The sequence below is a fragment of the Microtus oregoni genome, unplaced genomic scaffold, assembly GCF_018167655.1.
Source record: "Microtus oregoni isolate MIOR12 unplaced genomic scaffold, Mior012 000015F_ref0000493, whole genome shotgun sequence".
NCBI classification, from domain to species: domain Eukaryota; kingdom Metazoa; phylum Chordata; class Mammalia; order Rodentia; family Cricetidae; genus Microtus; species Microtus oregoni.
This window is the reverse complement of record NW_024543074.1, coordinates 2,174,010-2,190,510: the sequence shown is the minus strand read 5'-3', so window position 1 is coordinate 2,190,510 and position 16,501 is coordinate 2,174,010. Positions and strand designations below refer to the sequence as shown.

Genomic DNA, 16,501 nt, shown 5'->3' with positions numbered 1-16,501 from the left:
CGTGGCCCTGTCAATTTCCTGCTAAATGATGGAAGCAAAATGAAATTAAACCTTCCTGCTGAGATAAAAAGCACAGTTGGCATCTCTCCACCCTCAAGGCCCGTTTGCTTTGTTAGGCAGAAAAGCAAGGCCAAAATATTAACTTCAGACTATGCGTTGGTGCTTTTTTCCTTGTGTTTTCAATACTTGGAATCAAGCTCAGGGCCTTAGGTGTGCTAAGTACTCTGCCAGCGAGCTACCCCAGCCCTGTGGGTTTTGTTTGTATTAAAAAGCCTGGGTTTGCATTGTGTTTTGTTGTATGGTAGTTTATAATGGCACCAAAGCCACTGCTTCCCAAATCATTTATCGTTTGAGACAGAGTTTATGTAGTAGATCAGGCTGGACTCAGCTCAGAGATCCTCCTGTCTCTGAGTGCTGAAATCAAACATAGCCACTACCATGGCCAGCAGGTTGTTTTAAGATTTTTTTTTTTAATTTATTTTATACGCACTGACGTTTTGCTTGCATGAATGTGAGGGTGTCAGCTCTTGGAGTTATGACAGTTGCGAACTGTCATGTGGGTGTTGGGAATTGAACCTGGGTACTCTGGAAGTGTAGTCAGTGCTCTTAACCGCTGAGCCATCTCTCCAGCCCCACCCCCCCAAATGGATTTTTAAACTCTATTTTTACTTTAACCAAGCTTGCCATGTATTTTTGCTTGCATAGTCTAAGGTCAAGCTGGCCAACTTTGAGGCCTGGCACTGGCACAATAGTCAACTGTTCCAATTACTAATTACTACTTCAGCCCATATCTGAGGATTGGAAGAGATGGCCAGTAGTTTCAAACTCATTCAAACAAAAGGTAGAGCCTGTGTGGGGGCTAGGAATGTGGCTTGACTAGTATGTACAAAGCCCTAGGTTTGATCCTAAGCACTACTTAAACCAGGTCAAGAGACAGGAGGATCACAAGTTCCTTGGCTATCTACAAAGTTTGAGGCTAGCCTAGGCTACATGAAAAAGTCTTGGAGTGGGGGTGTGTGTAAAGAAATGGATTAACAGTTATAGAAGACCCAATTCTATTTCTAGCACCTAATGCCTTAAATGCCTGACTCCAGGGCATCTGACCCCACCTCTTCTGCCTTCCATGGGCACCTGCACCACATACAATATACACACTATAGAAAAAACAACAGTTTAAAAAAAACAGGGCATTGGTGGCATACACCAATAATCCCAGCACTCAGAAGGCTCTCTCAGGAGGATAGTCATGAGTATGAGGCCAGCCTGGGCTATATAAATACCGATCTAAAAAATAAATATAATTTTATTATTATTTTTAAGGCCAAGCACAGTGGTACACACCTTTCTTAATCCCAATACTCAGGAGACAGGCATCCAGAGTTCAAGGCCATCCTGGTCCACACGAGTTCCAAGTCAGCCAGAACTATATATATAGGAAGGCCATGTCTCAAAAAACAAATTTAACAAAAATACTTTTTTAGCAAGCTCTCTGGTTTTTCAAGACAGGGTTTCTCTGTAGCTTTAGAGCCTGTCCTGGAACTCACTCTGTAGACCAGGCTGGCCTCAAACTCAAGACATATGCCTGTCTCTGCCTCCCAAGTGCTGGGGTTAAAGGTGAGAGTTACCCCTGCCCAGCACTGTGCTTTTTTTTTAACCTGTGCAACAGACTGAACCCTTCAAAAGCAGCCCTAGAAAGACCAGGGCTAGACTGCACTCCACTCACACAGACCCAAGGGGCCCTATAAACATTTATGTGCAACTAACTACAGATTTCAAAACCAGAGGCAGGCCAAGTCCTGACATGTGAGGAAGGCAAAGGATTGAAGGTGCTGGTTCCGCATCGTACACTGGTAAAATGACAAGTCAGTTTGTGGGCACTCCTTATTTAACAACATGGATCGATGACAGGAAAAGCAGATTTAACCACTCCTGATACTAGGGTGTAAGAATTTTGCTACAGAATTTCCATACCTGGATAGGAGTAGTAATACATACCTGAAATCCTAGCACTTGGGAGACTAAGGCAGGAGGAATGCCATGGGTTGGAGGCCAATCTGGGAAAGACCTGTGGATGGTTAAGAACACTTGCTGTTAGCTGAGTGGTGGAGCACACCTTTAATCCCAGCATTCAGGAGGTAGAGGCAGGTGGGTTTCTGAGTTCCAAGACAGCAAAGGTTACAGAGAAACCCTGTCTTTAAAAAAAAAGTGGTCGTGGCTCGTGCCTTTATCCCAGCACGCAGGAGGGCAGAGGGAGGCAAGATTTCTGTGAGTTCGAGGCCAGCCTGGTCTACAGAGAAAGTTCCAAAGCTACAGAGAAACCCTGTCTCAAAAACCTCAAAAAAGAAAAAAGAAAAAAAAAAAGCACTTGCTGCTCTTACATAGGATCTGGGTGCCAGGCACACATGTGGTACACAGACATACATGCAGACAAGACATCCATACAACATAAAAAATTTAAAATGTTAAATGTTTCTGTGCCAAGCTGGAAAGTGGGTTCCAGAGAGCCAGCCCCCAAACTATGGGGGCCCTAACTATACAACCCAGGCTGGTCTCAAACTTGCAACCCTTAGTACCTTGAGTGCTGGGATTATAGGTACATAGCCACTACGCACAGTGGCTAGCTAGTTTCTTTTCAGATACTGAAATAGCCTCTGCTTCGCTGGCGAGACCCATACTGAGCAGTCTGATACAGTGGGTCAGCCAGTCTCTTTCTCTCAAGGGTAAGACATGGAAAAATCTTTTGAATGAAGTTTAGGGACTGACTGCTGAACCAAGACAAAGCAAGTTTTCCCCATACCCACCGAAAATCCCACTGCAGGAGTGGGCTGGTCAAAACTAAGGCCTAGCCGGGCGGTGGTGGTGCACACCTTTTAATCCCAGCACTCCGGAGGCAGAGGCAGCGGATCTGTGAGTTTGAGGCCAGCCTGGTCTACAAGAGCTAGTTCCAGGACAGGCTCCAACGCTACAGACGAAACCTTGTCTCGAAAAAACAAAATAAAACAAAAAACAAAACTAAGGCCTGATTTGTCTGCTGCCACTTTTCCCTACTGTCTTAGGGTAATGGGTTAATAAGAGCAGCCTTTTTTGGGGGGGAGGGGGGGGGGAGGGGAGTTGTTTCCAAGACAGGGTTTCTCTGTGTAGCCCTGGCTGTCTCAAATTCAAGAGATTCGCCTGCCTCGCCTCCTGAGTACTGGGATTAAAGGTGTGTGCTATACCACCACCCAACTAATTTCTTAAATTTTCAAGTTGTACCTCTCTAGCAGGTAAAACTACTAGAGAAATTAACAGCTCTATCTTAGCTCTTCAAGGAATGGAAAGTCAAAAAAAGAAAGAAATATGCAGACTCCTTCCTCTGAGAAGGCTCAACTGATAAACCAAGAAGACGTCCACCTGCGCGGGAGTTCAACGCAATGTTCTTTTGTCTTTAAGTTTCCCTTGGTCCACCTCCACCCACCTCTCCATGGGAACTCTACCTTAAACACACAATGGCCAATCTTCCCCCACAGGGCCCATTTCCTGAACTCTCATTTGAATTCAAAAGGGGAGGGGGAGAGAAAAACTGAACCATCCATTTTATTTGATTTTATTTTGTCATGTGCTCACAGCATTTCTCTTTCTCTCCTCTCCCTGGCAGGTCACAGAGATAAATTAAAAATAAAATCTACAAGGAAAATAATTTATAAAAAGCACGCCCAGGCTCACACTTTCTATCTCTATTCTCGGTTAGGAAAGCCCTCCGTTGCACAGGAGGAGAATCAGTGCTTCCCCAACTCACCCCTGCTAGTTAGGGGGCAGACAGTACTCCAGAGCTGACCAGGATGGGGGGTAGGGGCTCGGCAGTGGCAAAGTTACCAAAAAGAAAAAAGAAAAAAAAAAAAAAAAAAGACACTGGTCCTGGAACCATCTGGCTACCGTGGTGCTGCCCTTCACTCTCCCTCCCAGGGCTGCCCTTCAGGAGCCCAGGCTGAACAGGCTGTAAAGCAGCTTCCTGAAGCTGAAAGCCTAGAGGAGAAAAATCTCCAGCCCCTTTCATGCACTTCTCATTTTCCTAGAAAGAAACCCAAAAAAAGAAAACAAGACCTCGGGACAGAGGAGAAAAATCCAAGTGTTACACAGTTACACGGAGTCTTTATGGCAAAGAGAACATTTAGCAGCTTTGAATATTGGGGCATCTCCTTTTTACTCAACACAAGCATCCTAGGCCCTATAAGTGAAACAGGGCACACGCCCTAAAAAAATCAAAGCGCAAGAGATTCTAAGAGGAGTAGGTTTTGTTGCTGGGGTTTATAGGTTTTGTTTCCCCCAGTGACAAGCCCAGGTGTTGTAGGCAGAGGGCCCTGAGGGAAGAACCCCTTCCCAATGTTGTGCTGAACAGGGCCTGGAGGTCAGAGCTGGCTTCCCCCTCCATAACATCACCTTGCTTCTGCTTAGCCCCTGCAGAGGAAGCTGTAGGCCAAGTTCTGGGTACTGCCAGATAGCACCCCACTCCAGAGAGCTATAGGCAGCTAGTGAGGGTGGGTACTACAAAAGGAGGAGAGTGGGAGGGGTACAGCATTTCCATGCAGGCTCTCGCGAGGACAGCGGGAGCCTCAGCTCTGGGGTGGCTAGAGAGGGAGGTGGCTGTGGCGGCAGTGAGTGACATGCTTGATGTTGGGGCTGCTGCAACACAGGCCTCACTATCACTTTTCTATACCCTCTGCCCCCCTCTGGCCTGAAAACAAGTCAGTGTTGGGTCCCCTACAGCTTCCTGATTCAGTAACTAAAACATTATAGGTGCCATCCAAGAGTTTCTTCCTCTTCAGGGATGACAGAGTTCAAGAAACAGTTAAAAGGCCCTTCCACGGCCCCACCACGTCTGTTTCCACACCAGTGACTTGACTTAGGCCCACTGGAGTCACTTACACTCACTGCCTAGAATGCCGGCCAAGGCCCCTACCGGTCCCTCTGATTTTTCTGACTGCTCTGATTTTAGGGGATTTCCTCCTTTTTTCCTTCCAGGAATGAGACTTTCCACTACTTTCTCTGTTCTCCCAAGTCCTCCTTTCCCCTCTGTCAGCCTTCACATAGCCTCCTCTACCTTCAGCATGCCAACATCACCCTTCCCTCAGGAGAAAGAAGGGAGGTAGGCTGGGGACCCCAATCACTCAAACAGTCTGATCATTTCCACCCACACCCAGTGGGGAAGCTAAGCCAGACAGCGCCTGCGCCCGCCTCTTCTGTGCACTGACCCGCAGTCATCCCATCTGAGAAGATATATTGGATAAGAAGGCATTTAAGTCCCCAATGTTAGGTCCAGGCCCAGCCCTTCTCCAGTTTCGGTCTTAGTGAGCGTCCACCTCCTGCCTCCCCAGGCTCACTTCCTCCGGTCCTTTGGCTTTCTCTCCTGTCGCCGGGCCTGCTGGTCAGCCATCGTGCGACGGATGAGGAGGACACTGCCGTCCCCAGCATACTGAAGCGCATACTGGCTGGGCGAGTAGGGCCTCCCATTCTCATCCCGCAGCCGCCCAAATACTTCTTGGTATAAGCTCTGGACCTTCTGTTTCATCTGTCGCAGTGACCGCAGGAACTCTACCTTTTCGCGGAGCAATCGGGCCTTGTCTCGCTGCAAGTCCTCCACATCACGTTCTAGGTTCAAGATGGTGTCCAGCTTGCGCTTGCGGCAGTTTTGTGCGGCCATCTTGTTCTTGCCCCGGCGCCGGATGTCCCGGATGAGGCTCAGCTGAGCCTCGCTCAGCTGGTATTTGGACAGTAGCTCATTGAATTCCTCTACAGGCAGGTTAATGATTTTGTCATTAGTGAATGGGATCTTCATGGCTCGGGCTCTGTGCTCATCTCGGCTCATCTGCTTGTCCAGGAAGTCAGCCTGCTTTTCCTTGCTACCTTTCTTGAGGGTGCTGGGTGGTGGTAGATCAGCAGAGTCAAGGGCACTGGGTGCCATATTGTACGTGTGATTGTGGCCCACATGCTCTAAGTAGGGAAGGCAAGAGAGCTGAGAAGGATCCTGGTAGCTCATGCGGCAGAACTTGGAGTATTCTGGCTGGTAGCCCACTGCACCCTCGGCCTCTTCTAGATCTAGGGTCTCAGAATCAGAGCTGTAACCAACAGCACCTTCCTCAGAAAAGGAAGAAGAGGCAGAGGAGGAAGCAGAAGAGGAGGAGGAAGAGGAAGACGAGCTGCCTTCCGAGCTGCTCAGGGAGGAAGGGCTATGGCTGGAGTCCAAGGAGAGGCCTGAGTCAGAGTCAAACTCCTCCTCAAGCTGGGAGGCCTGCACCGGGTTGAAGCCCTCCTCAATGGCCAGGTCCATCAGGCTGATCTCATCCAGCATAGCTTCATCTAACAGGCCCCCCAGGGGGTCAGGCAGCTCAGGGCCTGATGTATCATTGGCTGTGCCATTGAGCTGGGATGGAAAGAAAAGCCCTGCTAGGTTGGTAGAGCCAAAGGTGGAGTTGAGGCTGGTAGAGTTGCTTGGGGCAAGTGGAAGCAGTGTGGAGCTGCTGGCCACAGGTAGGTTCTCCACCTCGGGGCTGAAGAGGGAGAAGTCTTGGCTGCAGCCCCCCAGGGATGCCTGATGCAGGCTGACATTCTGATTGATAGGAGTGTTGGGCGCAAGGCTGTAGTTGGTGCTAAGAGGGTCTCCAGGAGGGGCATTGTACAGAATTTCACTTGCCGATGTATTCACTTCCATAGCCTGGAAGGGAGGGAGAATTGTACCAGCATTCAAAAGGAGCAGACTCACACCCTGCAGGCTCCTGACTGAAGCACAGCTCCTTGGGCAAAAGAGCAAGAAACTGGACCGCAAAACCCCTAGATTAAACCAGTAAGCTTGGCACAGGGGATTCCTAACTATGGACTCACCTAATACAGGACTGACCAGCTCCTGCTCATGTGTGGCTAGAGTGACTCCCTACCTTGGAGTGAAACGGCATATATAATGAACATATCCAAGTATACAAAGCTTGCTGCGACCACAAGCGGATCAGCTGCCAGACATTTCTGACCTTCCACTGCCTACAGTTAACAACAGAGGGCTAAAGAGAGCTCAGTGGTGAAGCATGTGCCTAGCAGGGACCATGGGCTCCACCCCCAGCACTGCAAACAAGACAACAAAGGGCTAAGCAGATGGCCGGCAGGCCAAAGCGAGACTCCAGTGGTTATACAGCACTATGTGAGATGCCTCATAGTGGCATAGACACATAGACACAAGAGAAGGCACAGCTCCAAGACAGCCCATGCTTTGGAAGGCTCCATACTGAGTTATAACTCAATCCCACCCAGCCTCAAGGGACACCTGGAGTCATCCCTTAATTGTCCCTACTTTCCTAATGACTAGCCAGAGAAAACTGTTACCACCGGGGGACATGTGACTGCACGCTGGGAGACCCTACACAGAAGCCTGCAGGCTGTGCTCTTCTGACAGTCCTACCTGCATTTCCATGATGGACATGAGATCTTGCCACTGCTGTTCCAAATCAAATGGTGACTCTGTCCCCGTCAGAAGAGGAGATAGAAGGCTGTTCTGAAGGGCAGGAGACTCACTCTCACTAGGCACTGCTTCTGTGATGCTGGAAACGTCTGGAGGGAACTAAGGCAGAGCATAGACTTAAATGTGGGGAGTCCACCTCTTGCTTTCTCACTAGTAACTACCATCTGGCTCCCTGTCTCTTCCTCTGAATTCATCCCCAGCAGTCAGGCTAAGGCCAGAATCAAGAGCTGACCCTGCAGCTAAGGAAAGGGGTGGGGGGGGTGTTGTGCAGGTTGTACTATTTGCTTGGTGAGCTCTCTGGTCCTGCTCACCTTAGTATTCTCTCCAAAGGGGCAGGTGACCTCCAGCAGCCTAAGACATTTTCCCAAGGATGGGGCTGTCTGATCCTTCCCACCAGGCACCTGTGGCAATAGCAATTATAAATCTGACTGGCCTGGGTCCTGGCTATCTAGGATTGATCCATCTTCACAAGAACCGCTGTATGTCTACAGTGTCCTAGTCATTCTGAATGGTCAACCTGAGTCCCATACTCCCAGGGACAACAAAAGTGTCCTAAGAAGCTAGACACTTCGCCTGTCTGCAATGTCTACTGCAGAGACCTAGTGCTTCTGAGTCCACTGCTCCTCCCCTCCCCACTTCCATACCCCAGTCACTGTGCCTTTACAGACCCTATGCCAAAATACAATCAAGTCCACCGCAAAGACACACTCTCCCTCAGAGCAGGTTTTCTGTTAGAGCTCCAGCCTGGTGAGTCTGCGGAGTTGGAGTGGGGAGAGCAGAGACCAGTGATGGACGCAGCAATACCTGTGCAGGGAAGCTCTCCCCAGTCTCTCCATCTACTAGCAGGTCTCGGGCCAGAGCTTCCGCGCCCTCGCCTGCCCAGGTGTCCTCTTGTTCTCCTCCATCTTGCAGTTCCTTATCCACATCCTGCTCCTTCTGGCGATGACTGTAGTCAAAAACCTCACGCCCAGCCCCCAGATCAATATCCTGTCGCCAAAGGATGTCAATCAGATCTATATCCTGAAAGACAGACCAAGATGACTTTAGCTTTCAAGTAGCCCCTGCTCCAAGGGGAGAGAGCTCCCAGTCCTGCCCCCTCAGAGGTCCCACGTAGTGACACTTCAGTTGGTCCTGGGTGGGGCTCTACCCAGGCCTGTGCCTGTCAGCCTTTCTCCCTTGCTTCCTCTGACCAGTAAGGCATCACTTGTCCATTCCAGGCAATCTTCCACCAAAAAAAAAGAGCCATTAGTAAAAACTACTAACATTTCTAGCGTCACACAGGTCTTCGGGTTTAGCATGTGGGCCAGAGTCACACCCAAGCTAAAGGGCAGGACTGCATCACCTCTAATAAGGAAGAGGAGGAAGCAAGAGACACCTCTCATTTTAGGAATAAGAGCCCCTGAAAACAGACTGTCTGACCACGGCAAACAAGGGCAAACTGCCCTGTGGAATTGCTTAGCAGTGACCAGGCTTGCATCAGCCTGTGGTGCCACTGCATTTGCATAAAGGGGTGGGGTGGCCTGGAGAGGAAAATCCCTGCATTTCCAACCACCTGATGCAACCAATGACAACGACAGGCTGTCTCCAGTCCTTCCTACAGCCATTCCCCCTTCACTGGTTGACAGCTGGAGTAAGCTTGAACATCCACAACTATTAAAGGCCCAGTCTCACCTCAAGCTCTGTCCCTGACAGAATTCAACTACTCCTAGCAAACTGCCTCAATCCCAAGGGAACCTCAGACAGTCAGATGATCCCCACTACACACTCCACCCCTGCTCAAGCTAATTTCACTGTATCCCCTTACACCAATGCTACCTCCATTCCTCCCTCCCATACCACACCCCAGGACTCACCAGCTCCCCATCAGTCAACCCACTCAAGGACATAACTCTCATCATTGCTGAGCTCTGACTGCAACCTTGGACATTAAAATGCCTCCTTCCACTTTGTTCTGTGGCTCCTAGACAGTTCCTGCACCTACTGCCACCCCCACTGACATCAGCACAGAACTCCAATAGAGCCATTTGGATTTCCTATATATACCCCTCCCTTTAGGAGTCCTCCCAACAAGCCTGAAGAGACCCTCAAGTGTCACCTTCCATTCAGAGATGTAAAAGCACACGGTTTCCACTGAAAAGTATCTTTAGACCAGACCCACCTCCCGACCCCCAGGCAGGAACTGTACTTTCCAACCACCACCTACCCCATCCTAAGACCTCCCACATGGATCTCTCCCTTCAATCTCCCACCATACACCAACCTGAACAGAAGCCCTGGACCCAGAAGCAGAGGGGGGCTGGGCCACCCGGTGACCAGCCAGCCAAGAGTTAAGGGGCCTGTCTTTGGCATGGCCCCCACCACTGTGAGAGCTGCGGTCCAGGCGGGTCATGGTCTGCGAGAGGAGCCCCAGGGCAGCCGGTGCCGGTAAGCAGGGCAGGGGGCTGCAAGGAGCTCGTGGCTTGCAGGAAGCACACCAGGCTGGAAGGGTGGCCCCTTGGTAGCTCCGAGGGGCCCGAGGAAGGTGCCCCGCCCGTGCTGCTGCCTGGGCGGCCCAGCCCAGCCCCCTTCCTCCATCCTGGAGCAGCCCCCTCCCACCTCACAACCCCAGTTCCACTCAAGCGCCCAGCAGCCCCCACCCTGAGCTCACCGCAGAGGCTGCAGTGAGTCGGGACTCCCACCCCATGCTCCACGCTGCAGAGGAAAGCGAGCTACCTCCTGGGCCTGTCCTCCCGCTCCTCCCTTTCCCCCTCCCCACGCCCCCCAAACTTGTTACCTAGGCTGCCGCAAGGAGCCAATCCCCTCCCCCCCACCCCGCAGGTCACTGCTGAGGCTGCAGAGAGCCAATCCCCTCCCCCAGGTCAGCAGCTGGGGCTGCGGAAAGAGCCAATCTCCTCCCACTGTCGTTACCTAGGCTGCGCCGGGAGCCAATCTCCTCCCCCAAGTCTCCGCTGGAGATGCGGAAGGAGCCAATCCCCTCCCACCGCCTGTTACCTAGCTGCAGAAGGGAGCCAATCTCTGCACCAGGGCAGCTGGAGAAGCTGCCGCAAGAACCGGCCCATCCCTGGGCCGCCTCCGTCTCCTTGAGGAGATGCACCCAGGGGCGGGCAGCCCCACCCAGCCCAGTCAATCAGCTGGGGTGGTGCAGTGAGAGTCCTGGGGGGGGGGGGGTGCCACTCTTCTCCCTCCCTCCTGTCGCATCTTGCTCTCCCAGCCCACTCTTGTGACTGGGCAGACACTCCTCCAGAAACTAAATTCTTTGCTGGGAAGTGGAAGGAGTTTTCCCATTCCTTAAGAAGGTTGTGGCCAGTCCTCAAGGCAAGGAAGGGATCACAAGCCAGGCTGGGCAGGAACCCAGTGCTCCCAAGCCAAAAGAAAAAAAGGTCCAGGAGCGTTGTCACCCTAAAACAGGCCAGAGACCAGACTGAAGGAAAGGGAAAGCCGTTATTACACACATGCGACATGTCAGTACAGGCCAGGCCTAGCCTCTAACAAAAGGTGAGAGACACACAATTCTGAATCCTCGCCTTAGAGAGACAGGTGTTGGGCACCATCCAGGCCCCAAATATGCCAGTTACCTCCTTTCATTTTAGCTTTTTTAAAGAACAACTTGGGATGTGGGTGGGGAGCTCAAGAAGGCAGAAAGAAAGAAAGAAAGAAAGAAAGAAAGAAAGAAAAGAAAGAGCAAGCATTTGGTGTCCAAACCGGACTAGTATCTCTCCTAGCAGGGGAGGAGGTAAAACCTGGCAGAACTGGGACTTGAAATCACAATTCTGCCTCCTGGATTGCTTTCTCGGGGGCAACAGCTTTCGCCTCATGCTACTTCCCCAGAGCCTAAGGTCAGGCCAGAGACAGTGTGTCCTCCCTTGGTTCCAGCCTGCTTCTTGCCTGCGAAGAGCTGTAAACAGGCCACCCCTTGCTCTGGGCAGGATGCCAACCTGGAGGGGAATCCTATCCCTGACAAGGACCTAAGCTATGGCTGTCCATCGAACAGGCCTGGCAGCAGGGAGCACTGCCACCCCAGCGATAATACCAGCTCCAGCAGTGCCTGTCACATGCTCTGGACCTGGGTATTTTTATCCCTGAGTTACTGAGGAAATGTTGTTCTAGGCACATCATAAGCCTCCCTTCCCTCCTCCCAAGCCTGGGTCCCAAAAGCATGACCCACCCAACTTCCCAAAGGGAGTGGTAAAGGCCTAGGGTCAAGGAAAACAACTTTCTTAATGGCTAAGAACAGGAAAGCAGATACCAAACTCCATGCCATTCTGCCCCAATACACCCAGTCACACCCAAAACATTCTATACCCCCCCTCAAAAAAACTCCCTGAAGGACTAAATCCTGTAGGGTTGGTTCTCAGGAGAAGACCCATCCCATGCCACGTGGGGCAGAAACAGGGTTTCATTAGGTCACTGAACTTCAGAAACCCGTTTGGAAGACAGGGTAAGAAGAAGCAGAAAAAGGTTAAGTTCCAAGTGACAGTGCAAGAATCTAAGATGTTGCCCCACCTGGGGCAGACCTATAATCCCAGCATTTGAGAGGCAGAGGTAAAGGCAGAAGGTCATGAATTCAAGGCTTCTCTGGTCTATACAGCAAGATCCAAGCCAGCCAGACCATTTCAAAAACGTAAATTTGAAAGGATGTCAGACAAAAGGTCCTGGTGGGCAGAAAATGCTCCTGACCTCCAAGATCAGACAATGCCAGCCTTTCTCACACAGATCCAATAAGAGCTAACTAATCTCAGTGGCTTTCCCAATCTCCTTAACTACGTAGTCTGAGGCCACCCTGTGCTGTTTAAGAGTGTCAGCAGCAGAATCCCTGGCCCTGCCTATCAGGTGCCAGTAGCATCTCCCTCCCCACAGCTATGACCAAAAAAAAAAAAAAAAGAGAGAACCTGATTGGTCACCAAAAAGATAATGAATTGGCTTACTGCAAGAAGGGAGACAAAATGTGGTCTGAGATGATGGGCAGAGACTTAAGCTCTGCCGCCAGCTAGCCTCTCACATCAATCAACCCAGGGCCATAGAGCAGTGGGTCTTTTTTGAGCTCCTAGGGCTTGTGGCAAGCCAAAGTTGTTTCACTACCTAGGTCAGACAGGGGCAGCAGAAGCCATCTGTATCACTGAAGGAAAGGAACTGCACCCTTTTCCACCCAGGAGGAACAAGCTGATCTGAGAAGAGCACAGCTCCTCTAGCTTCCAGCCTTTTCTGCTCTACTCCCCACAGCGGGCCTTTAGCAAAAAATGGGAGCCTTGGCCTCTCCTGGCCAAGAATAACTATCCAAGTCTACCTCTTGGCTCAAGCCCAGAACTAAAGGGAGTTTACAACAACAGGCCTAAACGCAATGGAGAACTTCAAGGTACAGCATCTGTGTTCTTTACAAGGCAAGAGAGGCCACACAGTACGTGTAGAAACAATGTACACTCAATCAAACCCCGTCACAGCACGGTTCCCCACCCCCCACATAAAGCCTCCAGCAGTCATACTGAAATCTAAGCAGTAAAAATCCTGGCATGTTCTAGGAACCACCCTACCCTGACAATACACTCAGAGGTGGGTCAATGGTTCAAAATATGAAATGCTCCTCCCAGTTCCCATCAATTCAGCCCAATCCTATGCAAGCAGTGCCAGAGGTTCAAACCCCTGACCCCAATCTATTTGGTTCCTTTAAAGGACTTAAAGGGAAGCCAACAAGCCTTCAGAACTAGCCCACGCCTCCCCAACACCCAAGCCCACCACAACCACAGGACCACTAACCTCTTTGGTTAGGTCTCCACCGACAGGAGGGGCCACAGCCCCCAAATCCTCCAAGTCGTCACTGAATCCCTGCTCCGTTTCGCTTTCTCTCACCCCGTTGTCTGGGCCTGTCACGTCTTGAAGGCCACTGGAACTCTCAAGGGCGAGGCCTGAGTTGGGCTGGCTGCCAGAGACAGAGCCCTCCGGATCCCGGTGGACCAGCCAAGCATTTACCTCAGTGGTGGGCACCTGGAACCTATCCAGGGCCCTCACCTGACTGAGGAGTCGCCGGGCAGTGAAGTAATTGTCCAGATCTATGCTCTTGGGGTGGATACCATAGCCATCCAAGGTATTCCTCAGGTTGTGGAACTGGGTCTGGGTATAGGCAGAGCTGGGCCCCAGGATGATCTCCCGGAGTGGGGGGAGTTGTGAGGTCAGGTAAGTATCCACGTCCACCCGAACCCCAATCAGACTCAGCAGAATGGTGAACTGGAGAAGTCCTTCCGTTAAGTATTTCTTCAGAGAAAGCATTGCTGAAGGACCAGAATGTTTATGCCTTTTTGTTTTTGAATCTTCAACCAGACAAATCAAGGCCACTGCTCTGCCACTCCAGCCGGCAGGTTACCCTCCTCAGTGCAAGACCCTGTACCCCACCCTGGCACACCACAGGGGCTAAGCTCCCTGATGGCCCAGAGGAAAAGACACCCTGTGGATCAAAAGCCACACTCCAGACCACATTCACTCTTCCCTTCTTGACACCTCACCTCTCAAAGTTCAGCTGTTGCTAACCCAGTCCAGGCCCTCAAGGCCCTCTCAGTTTCCTGTCTTCAGTCCACATCCAGTCAGACCGCCTCACATCAGTGTCCTCTGTAGATCCCACTGCGGGCTGTCCGTGGGAGGAGCTGACCGACCGAGTTCTTGCTTCTTACTTTCTTTCCTTCCTTCTCCTTCCTAGGCTTTATTTTCTTTGGCTGGAGCTACAGGTCTTTGTCTTGGGTCAGAGTGTCCCGCCTCCTCTGCACTTACCAGGGGGGTTTCCAGAGAAACCTGAAGTGGGAATCACGAGAGCAACAAGGTAAGATTGCACACTCTTTACATCAGAATCAGGGTAGAAACCCGCAGAAAGAAGGCAGGGAACACATTACAAGGCTACTTTCACAAGGAAAAACCAAACCAAACCTGTTGTACCAACTAGGAAAGGAAGGAAAGGCACTCTCAAGTTACTAATTGCTATATTTATTGTATTTCTTAAAAGTAGCTTTCTTTGAAGAAGCAGACACTGCACAGGGCATTCAAAATATCTCACATTTACCAACACTCCTAATAGAACGCATTACCCAGTTTCTAATTTTAGCACAAGAAGACCATTTCCTAGCTTAAAAAAAAAAAGCTGGTTTCCCATGTCATTGTTTCTTCCTACTTAAAGAGGAAGGAAAGATTATTGGGAAACGTGTGACAAGTAGACAGGAATGTTTCACACGAAGAAAAAATGCCTTTTTTGTTTTTTCAACTTTGAAAGCTAATTTCCCTTTCCCATCATTTTTGCGTTAAAAAAAAAAAAAAAAGTAGAGCCACATAGCAGAGGCCATACAGAAAGCTGAAACATGAAGATCAGAAATGTAGGACCAGCCTGGACAAAATAATGAGACCAGTTCAATAGTAAAAGAGAAAAAAGTTTAAAGGGCACGGTTACTGATCACTGGCGTCTCCTTAGAGGCCCTCGGTTCAATCCCCAGTATGGCAAAATAAAAGAAAGGGGAGAAAGGGTACAGGAGCGCAGAGCCTCTAGAAGTAGGCCCCTGCTCCGTCCGGAACCTCAGTTCACGGGGTTTTATCTTTATTCGCATGACCTTCTGAGCCAAAGCAGAAGGATATGGCCAAGCTCTCAATCTAAGTTGCCAAGTGGGGAGAAGGTAAATTTGCCTTTCCGTTCCTGGTTTCTACTGTTGAGCTTCCATTAATCTCATAAAGCGACTCGTCGGTTGTAGCCCACTCTCAACCTCACTCCAGAGGTGAAGTGGGATCTACACGTACGAGGCACACACTCACACACACGCACACACACCCACGAGCACCCTAGTTCGGTTGAGTAAACATTCCTGCTTTCGATACCCGCCCGTCCTCACGCAATTTATTACCAAAACTTCGCCAAGTGCCAATTAAGTTTGAGAGAGCGGGCAAAGTTCTTCAAAGCCAAGAAGGCCAGAGAGCGCCCTGGCTCGAGTCCGGTCCCACCCTGCTCCATACCCGAGTCTGGCTGGGACCAAGCTGCCATGCCCACGGTCGGCGCCTCGGCTTCGAGATTTCTGGGACTCCAAGCGACAAGTGCTACTTTCCCGGCCCTGACCCACCCTTAAAAGCCAGCCTCACCCCGCCCTCCGAGCCGAGGCCCCACCCCACTCTCCATTCCGGCCTCGCCACGCCCTCCCATGCCCTCAGCCCCGCTCGGCCCAGCCCACCCAGGAACACGCTTTCTGCTCGGCCCCGCGTTTCTTTCCTGCCGTGTCCAGGGCCCGAGTGGGACTGGGACTCCGCGCGGCCTCCTGCGTCCTGCCTCCCGCCCCTCAACCACGTCTCGCCGCCCCTCATCCCACAAGCTTCGATCCTGTTGCGCCGCGGCTCTCCCGTCAGGAGAGGGAATGTGTCGGGTACCCACTGCTGAGGTCGCAGTCCGCCGCTGCCGCCACAGCAGGCCCTCAGCCCGAGTCCCGGCCTCGCCACCGCCGCCGCCGCCGCCGCCACCTCCGGCCGGCCTGGAGCGCCCAGCCTCGGCTTCCCTCCCCGCCCCCTCCTTCCACTGCGCTCGGAAACCCGCCCTCCACGGCCACCCCAGAAACAGTTGCTCCAATCAGCTTGCCGGGATTCCCGCCGTCACCGGATGTCGCTTTCATTGACGGCAAAGTGAACCCAATAGCCGAGCGCGCCTCCGCCTCCTCGGCCCCGTTTTCCCGTGACTGACCTGAGAGCTGACCAATGAGTGTGCAGGCCCGCCCCGCGGTATGGACCCGCCAATGAATAGGGCGCAGGCCCTGGTGTCCGAAATTCTGCCCCCCTCCGCCTTGCGTTGCAGGTGGGCGGTGTTGTGTTAGGTGCTTCTCGTGCATTCTGTGTCTAGGAATAAGGTGTTTTCAGGCAGAGAACGGAGTGTTGCCGTCGGAGCCAGTCGAGGAGTCGAGGGTTCCCACAGTGACTTGCAAAAGTCCAGTGAGACCTAAGGAAGCCGAGGCGAAGCACGGAGCATGTGGCTCCTATGGTGCCGACGTTCTTGTCGCCATCTTGGATACTGGC

At 51.5% G+C, this 16,501-nt stretch overlaps 1 protein-coding gene across 5 annotated transcripts; it reads right to left on the bottom strand.

Moving 5' to 3' along the window:
- Window positions 1–3,567: 3,567 nt before the first annotated feature.
- On the bottom strand, window positions 3,568–16,005 carry Nfe2l1 (nuclear factor, erythroid 2 like 1). Of its 5 annotated transcripts, none has more exons than XM_041664225.1 (6): window positions 15,870–16,005; window positions 13,235–14,260; window positions 8,288–8,503; window positions 7,795–7,884; window positions 7,424–7,582; window positions 3,568–6,688 (listed from the first exon to the last, which is right to left on the bottom strand). In XM_041664225.1, the coding sequence occupies exons 2-6, from the start codon at window positions 13,742–13,744 to the stop codon at window positions 5,354–5,356; spliced, it is 2,310 nt and encodes a 769-aa protein (XP_041520159.1). In that variant the 5' UTR covers window positions 13,745–14,260; window positions 15,870–16,005; the 3' UTR covers window positions 3,568–5,353. The 5 variants fall into 5 exon arrangements, with proteins under 5 accessions (XP_041520159.1, XP_041520160.1, XP_041520161.1 ...); XM_041664226.1 differs by lacking the exon at window positions 15,870–16,005 and adding an exon at window positions 15,461–15,554; XM_041664227.1 differs by lacking the exon at window positions 7,795–7,884.
- Window positions 16,006–16,501: the final 496 nt, after the last annotated feature.

Bases quoted from the DNA above. Each gene is read 5' to 3' on its own strand.
- Nfe2l1 (XM_041664225.1), bottom strand. From the start codon at position 13,744: ATGCTTTCTCTGAAGAAATACTTAACGGAAGGACTTCTCCAGTTCACC. The intron at 7,583-7,794 runs GTGAGCAGGACC...GCTCTGCCTTAG, and splicing joins CCTTTGGAGAGAATACTAAG to TTCCCTCCAGACGTTTCCAG. The intron at 6,689-7,423 runs GTAGGACTGTCA...CCTCCCTTCCAG, and splicing joins TGTCCATCATGGAAATGCAG to GCTATGGAAGTGAATACATC.